This window comes from Camelina sativa, chromosome 12 (assembly GCF_030686135.1).
Source record: "Camelina sativa cultivar CO46 ecotype springtype chromosome 12, ASM3068613v1".
Lineage (NCBI taxonomy): Eukaryota > Viridiplantae > Streptophyta > Magnoliopsida > Brassicales > Brassicaceae > Camelina > Camelina sativa.
Genome location: NC_141891.1, coordinates 12,140,025 through 12,158,108, shown reverse-complemented (window position 1 = coordinate 12,158,108; position 18,084 = coordinate 12,140,025). Strand labels below are relative to the sequence as shown.

The 18,084-nt window shown below is 40.0% G+C and overlaps 1 protein-coding gene across 1 annotated transcript; it reads right to left on the bottom strand.

The window, feature by feature from the left end:
• Window positions 1-3,187: 3,187 nt before the first annotated feature.
• Window positions 3,188-5,256, bottom strand: LOC104731507 (putative cytochrome P450 71A28). The gene is made up of 4 exons (XM_019233439.2): window positions 4,767-5,256; window positions 4,138-4,635; window positions 3,744-4,025; window positions 3,188-3,657 (listed from the first exon to the last, which is right to left on the bottom strand). Exons 1-4 carry the CDS (start codon window positions 5,154-5,156, stop codon window positions 3,313-3,315), a joined length of 1,515 nt encoding a protein of 504 aa, XP_019088984.1. The 5' UTR covers window positions 5,157-5,256; the 3' UTR covers window positions 3,188-3,312.
• Between the last annotated feature and the right edge of the window lie 12,828 nt (window positions 5,257-18,084).

The window sequence follows — 18,084 nt, the reverse complement described above, 5'->3', positions numbered from 1 at the left end:
CACATAGTAAGAATGTGGAAAAACATTAGACCAGGTCACATTGTGAAGCACTCAATCCAACTTCTTACAAATGACACCACTTTCTCGCTAGTTAGTCCAAGTGAAACAAGGACCATGAACCGCCAGTTCCGATAATGAACAACAACGAATAACTTCCTGAACAACTCTCATCCCTTGGGCCACAAAAGGAGTGGCACCTCCATTAGAATGCTCCTCAATATCAATTGTCTCATTAAAGTCACCAAATAAGAGTCATAGTATACCTCGGACTAGAGCAAGATCATGCTGATGCTTAAGATCCTGCCATAGTCCTTCTCGCCCTTCCGCCGTGTTAAAATCATAAATAAACGAACATCAAAAAACCTCATCCATTCCCGGAAGCTGAACTTCAAACAGAATGACCTGGCCACCTTTAGACAAAACCCGTAGCTTAGTTTGCAGAGAGCTTAACACCTAAATCCTCCCCAGCCAACTAAACTCATAGTTGGAGTGTAGATTCCAATCACCAAACATAGTTTGCAGAACTTTACCAACTTGAGTCTCCCTAACCTTTGTTTCAACGATACATCCAAACTGAAAACCATTTTTTTTAACCCACTCCTTAACCAATAACTGTTTCTTCGACTTATTCAGACCCCTAATATTCCAGAAAAATCTAGACATTAACAGGGGGGCTTGGAAGACCATTTATTTGAATTACGAGAGGCTGGACCCCTTGCAGGCTGAGATTGATCGGATAAATACTTATGAGAACTTTTAGATTGACAAGGCAAATTAGGCCGTTGAACAACAGCAACAGCAGGAGATTGTGTCTCCTCAAGTAAATCCTTCCCCCCTGAAGTCCCCATTGGCGCAACCAATGACGAAATAGCTGGAAGCTATGCTGATTTGTTACCTTCTAGCAAAAGTTCTCCCTCCTCAACACTTTCCTGAAGCGCAGCAAATCTAGTTGGAGAGGCTATACGGACTTGCTCATACTCCAATCTCTTCGCAGCATGTGAGCCCCGACTACCAGAGCCATTAACTTCAGTCCACTCACCTTCACTTGGAGCGAACGGGTGCTGAATGACAGCCGAAACAGCAGTAGGTGCAACAAGGTTAACACTAACATCCTGATCGACTGGTAACCGAGCCTCAGTTCCAGAAACTGACGGCGTAGGTGACATGGATTTCCGAGTTTCATAAACCCCACTCCCATGAGTGACCGGGGACTGAACAACCCCCAGAGACTTTATCCCTGCTAGTTTAGCGAGGCAATCATCAGTGAAGTGACCCCACTTTGCACAGAAACCACAATGCGTCGGGAGCCAAAGGTATTTATAATCAATACAAACCTCCTGCCCCTTGATTTGGAAAAAACACCTCTTCGGCAAATCCACAGAAAGATCAACTTCAACAAAAACTTTAGCTTCCTCAAAACTTATGACCAATTCGGTATCTTGATGTAGTTGTTGGGGAACTCTGACTGGACTAGCTAGAAAGTTGAGTCCCTTCCACGAGAACAAAGAATGAGGTACATTCTTGATTACTACTTAAAGAGGCATAGTTGTGATCGCCGGCTGGGCATCCTCGGCAATAGGAGTCCATTTGGAGAGCACCATTGGCTGTCTACAAATATTCCAAATTCCCCTGCGCACAGCTCGCGACCTGGCAGAAGCTACGAATCCGAAATTTGACTGTAGTATCATTGACCCTAAACACATCAATTTTGATACTCTTATCCTCCAAATTCCAAATCTTGTTCACAATAACATGGATCTTGGCCACATGAGGTGCAGCCAAAAGAAATCGACCAATAAGAAAATCTTTCCAAAGAGCCATCGAGCACATCATCGGGAACAGCGACTGTAGCTTTCCCTTCAACCACCAACTCCACATCAAATTTGGTCAGATTAGGCCAACCTCCAAGTGCAAAAGCATAAGATTTAGAATTCAAGACAGCCTCTGTTTGACTAACAACTGGATTGACGACAGCAACATCCGCCACCATCACTCAGAAACCACCGGCGGCGGCCGGAAAAAAGAGTGGAAAACCAAAAAAACCCAAAATCGCCTATTGGATCTCCCTAGCTGACGTTGCAAAGCTCTCTCAATTATATATTTCTTTGCATCCAAATAGTTTTCTCTCTAAGAAATTGTCATCTTGTCATATACTCCCTCCGTTTCAAAATATAAGAAGTTTTAGAGAAATTGTTTGTTTCATAATATAGGATGTTTTCAAGTTTCTATGCAACTTTTAGATAAATTTAGTATTTTCTATTATGCAATATTGTTTTTGATTGGTTGAATTTGTTAAAAGTAAAAACTTCTTAATCTGCGTGTTTTAGTTAAAACATCCTATATTTTGAAACGGATGGAGTATCAATCATCATGAAATTAAGAATATTTGAGTATTATTGAGCAAAACAACATATCGCCACATCCTTTTACATATGAACGAAACTACTCTCCTGATTTATTTCCGAGAGAGATCGTAAGATATATCTATTTCATATGTATAAAAATATTATTTCTCTTTACCACTCATGTTTTTGTTTCTGTTTCTTTGAAATTGATTCAAACTCGCAATGTTATTGTGACACCCCGGTTTCAGAGACTTGCAGAAAGGTTTAAAAGAATTGATTTGGCCACCTATGTCACCAAAGTGCACTTATCTTTTTGGTCAAGGGTTCTGAGAGAACTTCAGAGTTAAGTGTGCTTGAGCTGGAGTAGTCTCAGGATGGGTGATCTTCCGGGAAGTGACTGTCGTAACTGTGTGAGTGAGGACAAAACACAGGAAAATATCATGTGGTGATTTGTAGGGACGGTAACAAGTCTTTAAAGCCTTCGGACGTAGAAAACCGGCCGTCGGATATTGATAAACTCACGGGCCTAGTGAGAGGACGTGAGGCCCATTAAGGAAAGTGAGACCATGGACTGAGATTGGACATGGGACCCACTAAGAGGTGGCGGTCGAGGCATTATAGTTACTGACCAAAATATGTTATACAATGGTTCAATTAGTTTGGTGTTGTTATCTCACCTTCCAAGTTCATATCCACATAATAAACATTGTTGAAAAAATAACGGTTATACTAGAGAGGTTCTAAGAAACTATACAGAAAAAGAAGCAAATTAATATAACAATTTAGACCCTTAATTAGCAGCAGCTATAAAAGTTTATTAACTAGCAGTAGTAATGTAAATATTTATCTAAAATCATATATATATAAGAAAAACCAAAGAAGTACATAAGAAAAACGCATTTCAGCCAAATGTGGACAAGAACTCAATTTTTTTATTAGCATGAAATTTAGCTGAGATAGTTGTACCCTAAACTTTGGATAAAGTTGAAGCTGGGAAGGCAATCAAAGGGAACTTGCGGCAAACTTCAATACCGGTTGTTTCAGCTAGATAGTACTCATCATCATCTCCAAGTGGTCTATTCTCGACTCTCCAGTTAAACCGGTACACAAAGTTTGCCAAGGCCACCTCAATTAACGTTGTTGCAAAGTCTATGGCAGGACATAACCTTCTTCCCGATCCGAATGGAATGAAGTTGAAGTCTTGTCCTCGAAAGTCCAGTGGTAGACCCAAATGCCTCTCTGGCTTAAACTCTTCTGCATCTGGTCCCCATTTTGCGGTGTCTCGATGAATGGCCCAAGCGTTGATGAATACCTGCTCAACCAATACCATGCACCATATTTTTCTAGTTTTCTTATCAAATATGATTAATTGTTTGGCTTCCTGGTTTAGTTACTTACCATTGTGCCAGCCGCAATATCATAACCCTTTAGTTTGACATCTTCACTAAGTAGTCTGGGAATTAACAATGGGCCTGGGGGATGTAGTCGAAGGACTTCTTTAATCACAGCTTTTAGGTATTTCATATTCTCAACTTCTTCTTCTGATACATATAACTTATTTCTCGAATACATTCGGATCTCTTCTTGGAGTTTTTTCATAGATTCTGGATGTCTTATTAGAAGTATCATTGCCCAGTCGATAGCCGTGAAAATTGTTGTTGTTCCTCCTAAGAAAATATCCTATAAAACAAGCAAAAATTCATGTTTATTAACGTTATGTTTAATTAATTTTAAATCAAGTGACTCATATTTATTTACTTAGATTTAAGTACAGGATGTTTTTCTTGATTACCAAAATGATGAGTCTGATGTCGCTTCTAGCAAGCTCGAATCCATTTGTCTTGTCTCTTTGAATTTGTAACAATATATCAACAAAATCTAATGTCTCTTTCTTCTCAACTTCATCTACATGTTCTTGAACCACTCGTTCGAGAAACTCCACAAACGTTTTGCTTACCTCTTCCATTTGACGATCCAAACCGCGGAGTTTATCTATCCAAGCCAAACCAGGGATGTAATCTCCGACCGGGAAAGCGCCTAGAAGCTCCATGATTTTTCTCAATTGGTATTCAAAATTGCTAGTGTTTTCCTCGCGGCTATATTTTCTTCCCATAGCAACTCTACATATCACATCGTTTGACATATTAAGGAGTAAATTACTTAGATTTACCGGCGAAGAAGAAGAGCTTGCTTTCTCAAGCTTCTCCATTACTATGTTTATCTCTTCTTCTCTTACTTTCTCAAAGGAACTAACCATTCGCTTACAGAGGAGATGGATAGTACACACACTCTTCATCCAAAAACAGATTTAAAAAACAAAAAAAAAAAACTCCATCAGCTAATAATCAGATAAATTATTCTTAAAGATCAAGACTAAAATATATAAAAATTTGGAATAACTAATATATCAAAAAGTCATACCTTCATCTGTCTCCAATATTCGCCGTAGGAGGAAAAGGCCACATCTCGCCCGCCGTTCATAATTATATCGACAGCTTTGGTTTTAGGACGGTTGGCAAATTTAAGGTCGTGTGTTTTCAAGACGTCATGAGCTACGTCAGCGGATGAGACAACGAGTGTAGGGACACGACCAAAGTGAAGGAGCATGAGCGGACCATAGCGGAGGCTAAGGGAACGAAAGGAGCGGTGAGGGTGGAGGCTGAGCTGGTGGAGGTTTCCAATCACCGGAAGCCGCCACGGAGAGGGTGGTTGGTTAAGTTTGGTGGTGGTGGTTCGTTTGAGGAGTGGGTTTAGGAAGAAGAGAAACGCTAAGAAAGTTGTAAAGCATAGAGAGATTAATATCATTTCCATATCTGATATCTCTATACTCGTGTGAGTCTGATGAGAGATTGAGAGGAGTGCGTGGTGCGCTTAAATTGATGAGATCAATAATATTACTTATAATTATAGAAAGATAAGAAAAAACGAAAAAAGTCAGATAATATATGAAAAAAATAAGAATTGATACATATATGAAAAATACTTAGATTTCATTTTTGTCAGATACAATATATTTTTCTTCATCCCCTCTCCTCTCAACCAATCAAAATCTTCCATTGAATATTTCATTTAAAAAATAAATCAAAATTAAATTAAAAATTAAAACAAATTAAGAAAACAAATTATGTATACTTTTAGTTAAAGAAAGTTAAATATTGATTTGGTTTAGATTTTTAAATTTTAAACAAAATTATGTTTCGGTTTGGGTTTACAAATAAGGTGATTAGAGTTTAGATTTTACAATAAAAACAAAATTATATGTCAGTTTGGGTTTACAAATGAAGTGGTTAGGGTTTATTTACAATTAAAACAAAATTATATGTCGGTTTTGGTTTACAAATGAGGTGGTTAGAGTTTAGATTTTAAAGTTAAAACGAAATTAAATGTCAGTTTCGGTTTACAAATAAGATGGTTAGGGTTTAGATTTTACAATTAGAACGAAATTATATGTCGGTTTTGGGTTTACAAATGAGATGGTTAGGGTTTAGATTTTACAATTAGGATGAAATTATATGTCGGTTTGAGTATACAAATAAGATGGTTAGAATTTAGATTTTACAATTAGAATAAAATTATATATCGGTTTGGGTTTATAAAAGAGCGGTTTTGTAACATCCGCGAACCGGAATCCCGGTTTAGAGATTGCATCGGTCGATGCATAGCCGGTTTAGTGCGGACGAGTTTAAGTTAAACGCTGCGTTTTGGGTTTAGGAAAAACCCTTAAACTCGAGTTTTGTCTCCTTCGGCGAGTTTAGCCGTTTTTGAGAGAAAACAAAAGAGAGAAAAGGTTCTTGAGTGTTCTTGAGGATTTTGGGTGATTTGAGGCTGTTCCCGTAGAGATCTGTAGCTGGGATCGTTATAGGAGCTTCCTAGGAGCGTTGTTGTGCTTGTTTAAGGTTCAGAATCTTCTTGGCAAAGGTAAGTGCATGACCATGGCTTATCTAAGCTAGAGATCTCTCTGATTTGCTTGTTATGTGTTGTTAGGCTTGTTAGATTGATATTTGGGACGTTAGAAAGCTTTCTTGTGGCTTGGGATCGAGGTTTGTGGTTGTAGGAACAAAGATCCGGCGAGAAGCTTCGGGGAAAACACGATGCTCGGCATTGCATTGGTCGATGCACTTTGTGCGTCGGTCGATGCAAGTGCGAGGACGGCGCGTAAAACCTAGGGTTTTCGTGTTATGTCGAGCATGCGTCGGTCGATGCAGTGCGAGTGTCGATCGATGAAAGTGCATCTAGCATCGGTCGATGCAACCTTGTGTCGGACGATGCATCCCCATCTGGTGTCGGTCGATGCATGTTGGTGTGGTCGATGTAGAGTCCTGGTTTGTTATTGTTGATTGTTGATTGTTGGTTGATGGTTAGAGATGTCTCTATTGCTTGTGTGTATAGCCCAGTCGATGGGAGGATTGCCTTACTGTGTTTATAAAATACTCATGCATTGCAATTTGTGTTTGTGGTGCAGGTAAAGGCAAAGTGTGATCGTGGAATCAAGGCAATGAAGAGGAGGATGTTCTAGTGGTTCGCTTGGTTGTCTGGCTTCTGTTAGGTTGCTAGAGTTGAGTCCTAGAATGTTGTTTAGGATTGTTGGTTCTCTGGTTTATGTTGTTTGGATCATTAGCTTATGATTTGGAATTAATGTTGGTTATTGGATTATTATTGATTATTTATTGGATATTGATATTGGTTATTTCCGCTGTTGATTGTGATTGTGGTTAGGTGGCTAGTGGATATGGGACCACTAGCTGTAGTTTATTTATTAATTATTTATTTATTATTTAAAAAAATATTGGGTTCATTGAAGAGGACGTAGTTATGTTACGCGTGCAGAGCTGGTTGAGACTGCACCAGAGATTGAGGAGAATATTTGGGCACAGTCAGTGGCGGTTAGTCCAGCAGTTCAGCCTAGTAAGGCTCAGCATCATGGAGGTTCTAGCAGGGGCGGCAAGCCTATGCAGGGAACCAAGAGGAGGTGGGAGACTATGCAGACGTCGAGTGGTGCGAGTTGCTTCAAGTGTGGGAGCAAGGATCACAAGTTTGCTAGCTGTCCCAAGAGGAGTGCTCCAACGGCAGCGGCTCGTGTATGCTATCATTGCAGGGAGCCAGGGCACATCAGGCCCTTGTGTCCCAAGTTGCAACCGGCAACAGTGGCAGCGTTGCAGTAGGTGCAGCCGGGAGGGCAGCAGGTGGCACGGATTGAGCAAGCGCCACGGGTGTACATGACTGCAGAGACTGGTGGAACCAGTGCCGGGGCAATTACATGTATAATTTCTGGTACTTAAACTTTGTGAATTTCAGTAGGTTCATATTTTATGTTTTCCTGTGATAAAGTGTTAGGTTCTCAACACATGAAGTTTGTGTAGGGACATTGTTAGTGGGCGGGTTTAAGTCCCACATTATGTTTGATTCTGGAACTTCTCATAGCTTCATTACTCCGGAGTGTGCAGAGAGTGCGGGAATCAGAGGGAATCCCGGGGAGCATACAGAAGTTGTCAGAGTTGCTGGAGGCAAGTTCCTGAGAGTTCTTGGATGTGTTAGAGGAGTTGATATTCAGATCGCAGGAGAGTCATGGCCAGCGGATTTGCTTATCTGTCCAGTGGAGTTGTATGATGTTATTCGTGGGATGGATTGGTTGCATCGGCATATGGTGCATTTGGATTGCCATAGGGGTAGAGTGGAGTTTGAGCGTCCAGGAGGGAAGTTGGTTTTTCAGGGTATTAGACCGACTTCGGGGAGTCTCGTGATCTCTGCCATCCAGGCTGGGAAGATGATCGAGAAGGGCCGTGAGGCTTATTTGGTTACTATATCGAATGCCAAAGTCAGTGGGGAAGTCTATGGTTAGCGGTATTCCGGTAGTGGAGGAGTTTGAGGATGTGTTTCAGTCATTGCAGGGATTACCACCATCTCGGTCTGATCCTTTTACTATTGAACTGAAACCGGGGATGACGCTGTTATCCAAGGCTCCTTACAGAATGGCTCCAGCAGAGATGGCAGAGCTGAAGAAGCAGCTAGAGGATTTGTTGAGTAAGGGATTCATCCGTTCTAGTGTATCACCGTGGGGAGCGTCGGTGTTGTTTGTGATGAAGAAAGATTGGAGTTTTCGGTTATGTATTGATTATCGGGGTTTGAACCGGGTCACTGTGAAGAACAAGTACCCTCTTCCTAGGATCGATGAGTTGTTGGATCAGTTGAGAGGTGCTACTTGGTTCTCCAAGGTAGATCTGGTGTCGGGTTATCATCAGATACCGATAGATGAGGCAGATGTGAGGAAGACGGCTTTCAGGACGAGGTATGGGCATTATGAGTTTGTGGTGATGCCTTTCGTGTTGACTAACGCGCCAGCAGCGTTTATGAGATTGATGAACAGCGTGTTTCAGGAGTTTCTGGACGTGTCTGTCATCATTTTCATCGATGATATCCTAGTATATTCTATGAGTCCTGAAGAGCATGCAGTACATTTGAGGACAGTTCTGGAGAAGCTGCGGGAGCATAAGTTGTTTGCTAAAATGAGCAAGTGCAGTTTTTGGCAGCGTGAGATGGGTTTTCTAGGTCACATTATTTCTACAGAGGGAGTTTCTGTAGATCCGGAGAAGATTCAGGCTATCAGAGATTTGCCTAGACCGCAGACTGCCACAGAGATTAGGAGTTTCCTTGGTTTGGCAGGTTACTACAGGAGGTTCGTTCAGGGTTTTGCAAGTAGGGCACGCCCTATGACTAAGTTGACAGGGAAGGATGTTCCTTTTGTTTGGTCACAGGAGTGTGAGGAGGGCTTTGGAAGCCTTAAGGAGATGTTGACTACTACGCCAGTGTTGGCTTTGCCTGAGTAGGGAGAACCCTATGTGGTTTATATTGATGCATCTAGAGTTGGTTTGGGGTGTGTTTTGATGCACCATGGGAAGGTGATTGCCTACGCTTCACGGCAGTTGCGGAAACATGAGAGCAACTATCCTACTCATGAGTTGGAGATGGCTGGTGTAGTTTTTGCCCTGAAGATTTGGAGATCTTATCTGTATGGTGCAAAGGTACAGGTGTTTACAGATCATAAGAGCCTGAAGTATATATTCACTCAGCCCGAGCTAAACTTGAGGCAGAGGCGGTGGATGGAGCTGGTTGCAGATTATGATTTAGAGATAGCCTATCATCCTGGTAAGGTTAACACGGTTGCAGATGCTCTGAGTCGGAAGAGGGAAGCTTCGTCTCAGGAGATGGAATGTCTGGTAGGGGAGATCAGTGCTTTGAGGTTGTGTTTTTGTTTCACAGGAACCGTTGGGTTTGGAGGCGGTTGATAGAACAGATCTTCTGAGTAGGGTGCGGTTGGCTCAGAAAAATGATTTGGGGCAGGTGAATGCCTCTAAGGATGTTGATTTACAGTATCAGGTCTCAGATAATGGTACTATCTTGGTGCAAGGTCTGGTTTGTGTGCCCAAGGATGAGGAGTTGAGGCAGGAGATCCTGAGAGAGGCTCATGCGAGCAGGTTTTATATTCATCCCGGAGCGACTAAGATGTACCGTAATCTCAAGAGGTACTATCACTGGGTCGAGATGAAGAAGTTTGTAGCTAGTTGGGTCGCGAGATGCGATGTGTGTCAGCTAGTGAAAGCTGAACATCAGGTTCCTGACGGGTTACTAAAGAGTCTACCCATTCCTGAGTGGAAGTGGGATATGATCACGATGAATTTCGAGGTAGGATTGCCAGTGTCTTGGACTTTTGATGCTATATGGGTCATTGTGGACCGATTGACTAAGTCAGCACATTTCATGGCCATTAAGAAGAATGATGGAGCAGCGGTCTTGGCTAAGAAGTATGTGAGGGAGATAGTCAGATTGCATGGGCTGCCAGCGAGCATTGTGTCTGACAGGGATTCTAAGTTCAATTCAGTGTTCTGGAAGGCATTTCACGCAGAGATGGGCACAAAGGTGCATATGAGTACAGCTTATCATCCCCAGACCGATGGACAGTCAGAGAGGACGATCCAGACGCTGGAGGATTTGCTGAAGATGTGTGTGTTGGATTGGGGTGGCCATTTGGCAGATCACCTGAACCTGATAGAGTTTGCTTACAACAACAGTTACCAGGCGAGTATTAAGATGGATCCTTATGAGGCTTTGTATGGGAGACCATGCCGTACACTATTATGTTGGACTCAGGTGGGGGAGAGAGCATGTTCAGGGCGGATTTTGTTCAGGAGACCTCAGAGAAGATTCGGGTTCTCAAGCTGAACATGAAGGAAGCTCAGAACAAAGGAGTTATGCTGATAAGAGGAGGAGAGATCTTGAGTTTCAGGTGGGAGACAGAGTGTACCTCAAGATGGCCTTGTTGCGGGGTCCAAACAGGTCATTGACAGAGACTAAGTTGAATCCGAGGTTTATGGGTCCGTTCAGAGTGATTGAGCGGGTGGGACCGGTAGCATATAGGCTGGATTTGCCTAAGGTTATATGTGCATTCCACAAGGTTTTCCATGTTTCTATGTTGCGGAAGTGTCTCTGTGAGCATGATTAGTTGTTGGCTAAGATTCCTGAAGATCTTCAACCTAACATGACTTTGGAGGCGAGACCAGTGAGGGTTCTTGGAAGGAGGATCAAGGAACTTCGGAAGAAGAAGATTCCTTTGATGAGAGTCCTTTGGGACTGTGATGGTATTGAGGAGCAGACTTGGGAGCCTGAGGCGAGGATAAAGGCAAGGTTTAAGAAGTGGTATTAGAAGCAAGCCGCGACTTGAACTTGTCTAGCCTGGTCCCATCTGTAATCCGTGGCTGGAGCGGGAATGGAGTATTCCAGCCCATCTCTCTTGTCTACTCGGTCGCTTGGGGTGGTTGGTTATGCGACTCAGTAATAAGATGAGGTAGTGCTTAGGGTACAAAGTTTCCGTGAGGTGAGATTTGGGGAAAATTTCCTGAAATTAGAAGTTTCCAAAAGTGGAAAGCGCTAAATATGGAAAGTTTTATGTGAGTTAGAATTTGTCCATTTTAGTGGTGGAGAGCCTTGGAGGGGCTTGTATGGCCTTAGTGGCGGACTTTTGAGTCATTGTGCCCGTGTGTGGCACTCTTTTGAGACATTGTGTGGCTTTTGTGACAGGCTGTTTAGCCAGATGTGTGGCCTTTGTAGCGGGCTGTTTAGCCAGATGTATGGCCTTTGTGGCGGGCTGTTTATCCAGATTTGTGGCCTTTGTGGCGGGCTGTTTAGCCAGATGTGGCCTTTGTGGCGGGCTGTTTAGCCAGATGTGTGGCCTTTGTGGTGGGCTGTTTAGCCAGAGTGGTCTTTGTGACGGTCCTGTTTAGGATAGATTGTTCTTGTTGGCGGTCCTGTTGAGGACATTTGTTTGGCCTTTGTGGCGGTCCTGTTTAGGACAGATTGTTTGGCCTTGGTGGCGGTCCTATTTAGGACATTTGTTTGGCCCTTGTGGCATGTATATGATCCTTGTGCGATCATAAGGTATTCCAGTGAGGGAATATGTGGTTGGTAGGACATTGTGATGTCTTACGCGAGCCACGGGAAGGAAATCTGAATAGGGATAGGACTCAGACGTGTTCAGAATTGTTTGCTCGCGACTCTTGGGGGATTTTGGTTCTCCTAGTACTGCCATATTCTGAGACTTTGTGGCTTGGGATTATGGATGGTACATCGACTTCGGATGACGATCCGGGGGCGCGTTGTAGGGTGGCAACCCGAGAGACGAGTATTGGATTTTCTTTATATATTATGGCATGCGGGCTTAGGCCCGATGAAGAGTCAACATTATGGCATGCAGACTTAGGTATGATGAGGAGCCAATAAAAACTCAAGGTTTAGGCCTATGAGTAAAGAAAAGTCCAAAAGTCGAGAGCAAATAACGGCTGAAGCGTGAGTCTATCGCCTAGAGGTGACTTTCCGTAGATCGGTCGGAGGACTGCTGGTCATGGAGACGGTAGCACGAGAGTCCTTGGCTGATGGTTGTTCGAGATTCGAGGACGAATCTAGATTGGTGGGAGAGAATTGTAACATCCACGAACCGAAATCCCGGTTTAGAGATTGCATCGGTCGAAGCACTATGTGCATCGGTCGATGCATAGCTGGCTTAGTGCGGACAAGTTTAAGTTAAACGCTGCGTTTTGGGTTTAGAGAAAACCCTTAAACTCGAGTTTTGTCTCTTTCGGCGAGTTTGGCCGTTTTTGAGAGAAAACAAAAGAGAGAAAATGTTCTTGAGTGTTCTTGAGGATTTTGGGTTATTTGAGGTCGTTCCTGTAGAGATCAGTAGTTGGGATCGTTGTAGGAGCTTCCTAGGAGCGTTTTTAAGCTTGTTTAAGGTTCAGAATCTTCTTGGCAAAGGTAAGTGCATGATCATGGCTTATCTAAGCTAGAGATCTCTCTAATTTGCTTGTTATGTGTTGTTAGGCTTGTTAGATTGATTTTTGAGATGTTAGGAAGCTTTCTTGTGGCTTGGGATCGAGTTTTGTGGTTGTAGGAACGAAGATCCGTCGAGAAGCTTCGGGGAAAACATGATGCTCGGTATTGTATCGGTCGATGCACTTGGTGCGTCAGTCGATGCAAGTGTGAGGATGGCGCTTAAAACCTAGGGTTTTCGTGTTATGTCGAGCATGCGTCGGTCGATGCAGTGCGAGTATCGATCGATGCAAGTGTATCTAGCATCGGTCGATGCAACCTTGTGTCGGTCGATGCATCCCCATCTGGTGTCGGTCAATGCATGTTGGTATCGGTCGATGCAGAGTCCTAGTTTGTTATTTTTGATTGTTGATTGTTGGTTGATGGTTAGAGATGTCCCTATTGCTTGTGTATATAGCCCAGTAGATGGGAAGATAGCCTACTGAGTGTTTATAAAATACTCATGCATTGCAATTTGTGTTTGTGGTGCAGGTAAAGGCAAAGTGTGATCGTGGAATCAAGGCAATGAAGAGGAGGATGTTCTAGTGGTTCGCTTGGTTGTCTGGCTTCTGTTAGGTTGCTTGAGTTGAGTCCTAGAATGTTGTTTAGGATTGCTGGTTCTCTGGTTTATGTTGTTTGGATCATTAGTGAAACGACCCAACTTTTAAAAAAAAAAAAATAATAATAATAGTAAATAAACTACAACTAGTGGTCTCATACCCACTAGCCACCTAATCACAATCACAATCAACAGCAGAAATAACCAACATCATTATCCAATAAGTAATCAATAATAATCCAATAACCATCATTAATTCCAAATCATAAGCTAATGATTCTAGGACTTTCTATTTTCAGCACTTTCCACTTTTGGAAACTTTCCACTTTTGGGTTCAGGGGTGGATTTTGTTCAGGAGACCTCAGAGAAGATTCGGGTTCTCAAGCTGAACATGAAGGAAGCTCAGGATCGGCAGAGGAGTTATGTCGATAAGAGGAGGAGAGATCTTGAGTTTCAGGTAGGAGACAGAGTGTACCACAAGATGGCCTTGTTGCGGGGTCCGAACAGGTCATTGATAGAGACTCAGTTGAGTCCGAGGTTTATGGGTCCGTTCAGAGTGATTGAGCGGGTGGGACCGGTAGCATATAGGCTGGAGTTACCTGAGGTTATGCGTGAGTTCCACAAAGTTTTTCATGTTTATATGTTGCAGAAGTGTCTCCGTGAGCATGATTAGTTGTTGGCTAAGATTCCTGAAGATCCTCAGCTTAACATGACTGTGGAGGCGAGACCAGTGAGGGTTCTCGGGAGGAGGATCAAGGAACTTCGGAAGAAGAAGATTCCTTTGATGAGAGTTATTTGGCTTGAGGCGCGACTTGAACTTGTCTAGTGGAAAGTTTCCAAAAGTGGAAAGTGCTGAAAATAAAAAGTCCTAGAATCATTAGCTTATGATTTGGAATTAATGTTGGTTATTGGATTATTATTGATTATTTATTGGATATTGATATTGGTTATTTCCGATGTTGATTGCGATTGTGGTTAGGTGGCTAGTTGGTATGAGACCACTAGTTGTAGTTTATTTATCAATTATTTATTTATTATTTAAAAAAACGGATCAGATCGTTTCAGGTTTAAGTTTTTAATTTTATAATAATGTATATAGATTTTATTTCTTTATTTTATTTTTATAAGGAGGTGAATGAATAGGAGTGAATCCAACTATTGTTCTACATATATTCTAAAGCCATAGTGGAATCGAGATCCTCATAATGTCATAACTATGCTCCTTTCTACACAAACTTTTCCTTCTAAGATATTTCAAAGTGTTCTTTTGCCTTAGATTAAATTTTGGTGTCAGATATCTGTTCTCCTATGGCTCTACTATTGTTCTTTATTTGGTCATGCGATCAATTATTTTGAAAGACTTTTTCACATTTTCTACACGCATTAACTAGTTTTTGTATATGGTATATTATATCACTGAGTACTGTATATTTTATTTTGTATTTTTAAAGAGAAAAATTTTTAAATCCGCCCATAGTGCACGTAGGGATGTCAAAATGGGTTAAGTTTCATAGATCAACTCAACTGAATACAGTCCATGAATTCTAGTGAATTAAAAAAATTTACCCTAATAAATTCATGAATAAAATGGGTTAATGGATCAAATGATTTAATAAATCAAATGAGTTGAGAGTTATGCTTTACTGTTTGTTTCAAAATGTTCTGTTTATGTGAGAGTTTTTGCTTTACCCTTTGCTATCAAACGTTTTGACTAAGATAGTCTTTGCTGCTTTAGTGTTAACAGTGAGTTGTAACAATCTACTAGCAATTACCTTGTATAAACGGATATCTAATACGCTCACTTAATGGAATAAATTGTCTACTATAGCATAAGGTAGATTATTAAATCCTATTCACTCTTGAATCAAAGAAAAAGCTTGTGGATATTCAGATATATGACAATGATATGAACAAGTGGTGAACAAGTGCTTGAACACATAATGGCAAAAAGTCATTGAGGAGAGCATGGTTGGAGAACTAAAATACCCCCTTTGAGATTACATATCATGAAACTATAGGCCAATACCTTTGTACCTCAGAGTCATATATATGCCAATAATTTGGTGAAAATAACTTGAAACGAATAAAAGAAAATTGCCAAGGCAGATTATATATTTCATTTGAGAGTTGCCACAATTATTGTTGATGAAACAGATGATCACTGACTATGATAAGGAAATACGTAGACTATTACTAATTACTTTGAAACATGGGCTTACTATAAGATTCACATGAGAGCGTCTAGCGGTCTAGGTAGAGACAATGCTGCTATATTAGCTCTTCAGCTCTTCTCTTTGGCATCACTCATCTTGAATTAAATGGACTAGAGTGGACTCCGGTCAAAAGGCCCAATAAAAAATTGTCAATATAAAAAAAAAAAAAAATCTTTTTAAATATCAACGTAACATGTTCTCTAAAACCAAGAAATATACACATACATCCCGTTAAGCTTCGTAAAATTTTAGTCGAACTGTTATGCTCAACTAAATATTTATATCAACAATTGTAGTCGTAGATGAACGAAAAAATGAACACATATGTATTTATGTATGTGTTGTGTATATATGTGTGTGGATATGTGAAAACTGATTAAATGAATGGTATATCATAGGATCTTCATATATAATGGATGGTTGTCCATTGTTTTGTTCATCAAAGACAACAGATAGTAAAGGCAACCCATGTGCATGTACTCTGCCATCTTCGCCCAAATGGCCTCCATAATATTTGCCAAATTGAAAAAACCTTATAACTTGTATTTTTTAAACGATAAACAAATATAGCCGTCAAAATATATATAATGAGTTAAAAGAGCACTTACTTACAAAACATATGCAAAAATGCATTTAAAATTTATTTCCTGATTAAAAAACATATTAATTTATTCATTTTCTAATGTGTACAGAACTATAAAAATCATTGGAAAATAATATATCATCGTGAACCATTGAGGTTCGTTCTCTTATTTTTTTAAAAAAAATGGAGTGAGCTAGGAGTGTAAACCATGTTTTTGGATGGAGATTTCCTTGTTTGCTATAAAGATATTGAGGGTGGGATGTCTGTCTTGTACTATAATTAATTATCTATAATCATTTAGTTCATATTATAATTTTTGTTTTTGTTTTCTAGACAGCCTAATTTTTTTTTAAACAGCTAAGCCATGTGAAATACTTTCCTATACTTTTCAGTAATTTTAATTGTTTTTGTTCATTCGATTCCTAACACCAATACTCTTAAAATATCAGAGCAGATTTTTCAATTTTTTTTTTAATGAGTATTTTGAGTTACGAATTAGTTTGGTACTAAATTATTCTTAGTCAAAAATTGGTTTTAACATTTAAGTATCATACTATCATTCATTAGAAGAAGAATGTATGAACCTTAAAAGCTTTGAATTTTAATTTAATTATAATTTTATTTTAAATTTAGATCATAAAAGTTTCGAAATTTCCACATTTTATTGTGGAAAATAAACCCGAAACTAGATTGGTTGTATATAGAAATTCTTCAAAAAGATTGACTATACTTCAACTTTAGAAAAATAGACCCGAAACCCTTTCAACTAAAACAGTTATTAAAGATTATACATAGACATGGTTTTCATTATTTAATCTTCAGTTTAGGATGAATCTATAATATTGGTCGACGACATATATATATGGTTTGACGACGAAATGTAATTATTATTAATTAAGAATCTGGATCTTCAAAGACTCTGTGGCTTCTCTCAATAATTTTGTAAGCATAAAAACGTTAAATTTGAAAGAAAGCAAAACCTAAATTAAATCGAAATACATTATACAGTAAAGAGTGATTTTGGTTTTTCGTATTGGCATCACTTTGGCATAATCCTATCTAAGAAAAAAAGACGTATACCACAAGTCTAACAACAGATGAATGAAATAAATAAACATGATAGATAACATAAATTGTTTGTGTTAAACTTTAAACAGAATAATCAATGTACGTATTATAATATATTAATATGAATGAAATATGAATAATACAGTAGTAGTATGAGATAAGTTAAGAGGCGTATTTGTTACTAGGCCTGGGCACTAATACCCGTTACCCGTACTCGACCCGTTACTTGGCTCGTACCCTTTCCAAAAAAAAGGGTACCCGCATCTTTAGGGTCAAGTAAAGGCTATTATATTTATATTACCCGTGAGTAAGGGACGAGTATAGGGTATTAGTTTAGTTTTCAATACCCGTCCCGTTACTCGGCCCTTTACCCGTTTTGCTACCCGACCCATAAATACCCGTTAATATTTTGTATTATTATTATTATTATTTATTATTAATTTATAGAGTTAGAGTTAAAACCTAAGTTCAACTTAGCCTAACTGAATTAATATATTATTTTTATTTTCAAAATTCGTAATTTTATAATTTTGGAACTATATATTGCATAAATTTATGAATTTTTTATTTTTTGGATTTCAAAAGATAAAATTATTATTGCAATTATTAACATTTTTTTATCGGGTACTCGTTTTCCGAGTAATAATAAAGGGTCGGGACGAGTAAAGGGTCAACTATTTTTTACCGGGTACCCGTTTCTCCGGGTACCCGTTATTTAAGGGTCGAGTATGAGTAAATTTTTTCTGTTACCCGTTAGGGTCGGGACGAGTAAAGGGTCGGAGAAAATTCAAGGGTACCCGTCCCGTGCCCAGCACTATTTGTTACACCTACACAGATCACCATCCTGAATTAACAATCCTATTGGTGCTGGGCCCTAATTCCATATTTTGCCAACTGTGATTGATGTGACTGCCAGCTGGCATTATTTTCCTACCTGGTTACGTTTTTACCCCTTCTTCT

Excerpts from the sequence above, each read along its gene's own strand:
- LOC104731507 (XM_019233439.2), bottom strand. The coding sequence starts at position 5,156 with ATGGAAATGATATTAATCTCTCTATGCTTTACAACTTTCTTAGCGTTT. Across the intron at positions 4,026-4,137 it reads ACATCAGACTCATCATTTTG|GATATTTTCTTAGGAGGAAC; the intron begins GTAATCAAGAAA and ends CTTGTTTTATAG. Across the intron at positions 3,658-3,743 it reads ATATTGCGGCTGGCACAATG|GTATTCATCAACGCTTGGGC; the intron begins GTAAGTAACTAA and ends TTGGTTGAGCAG.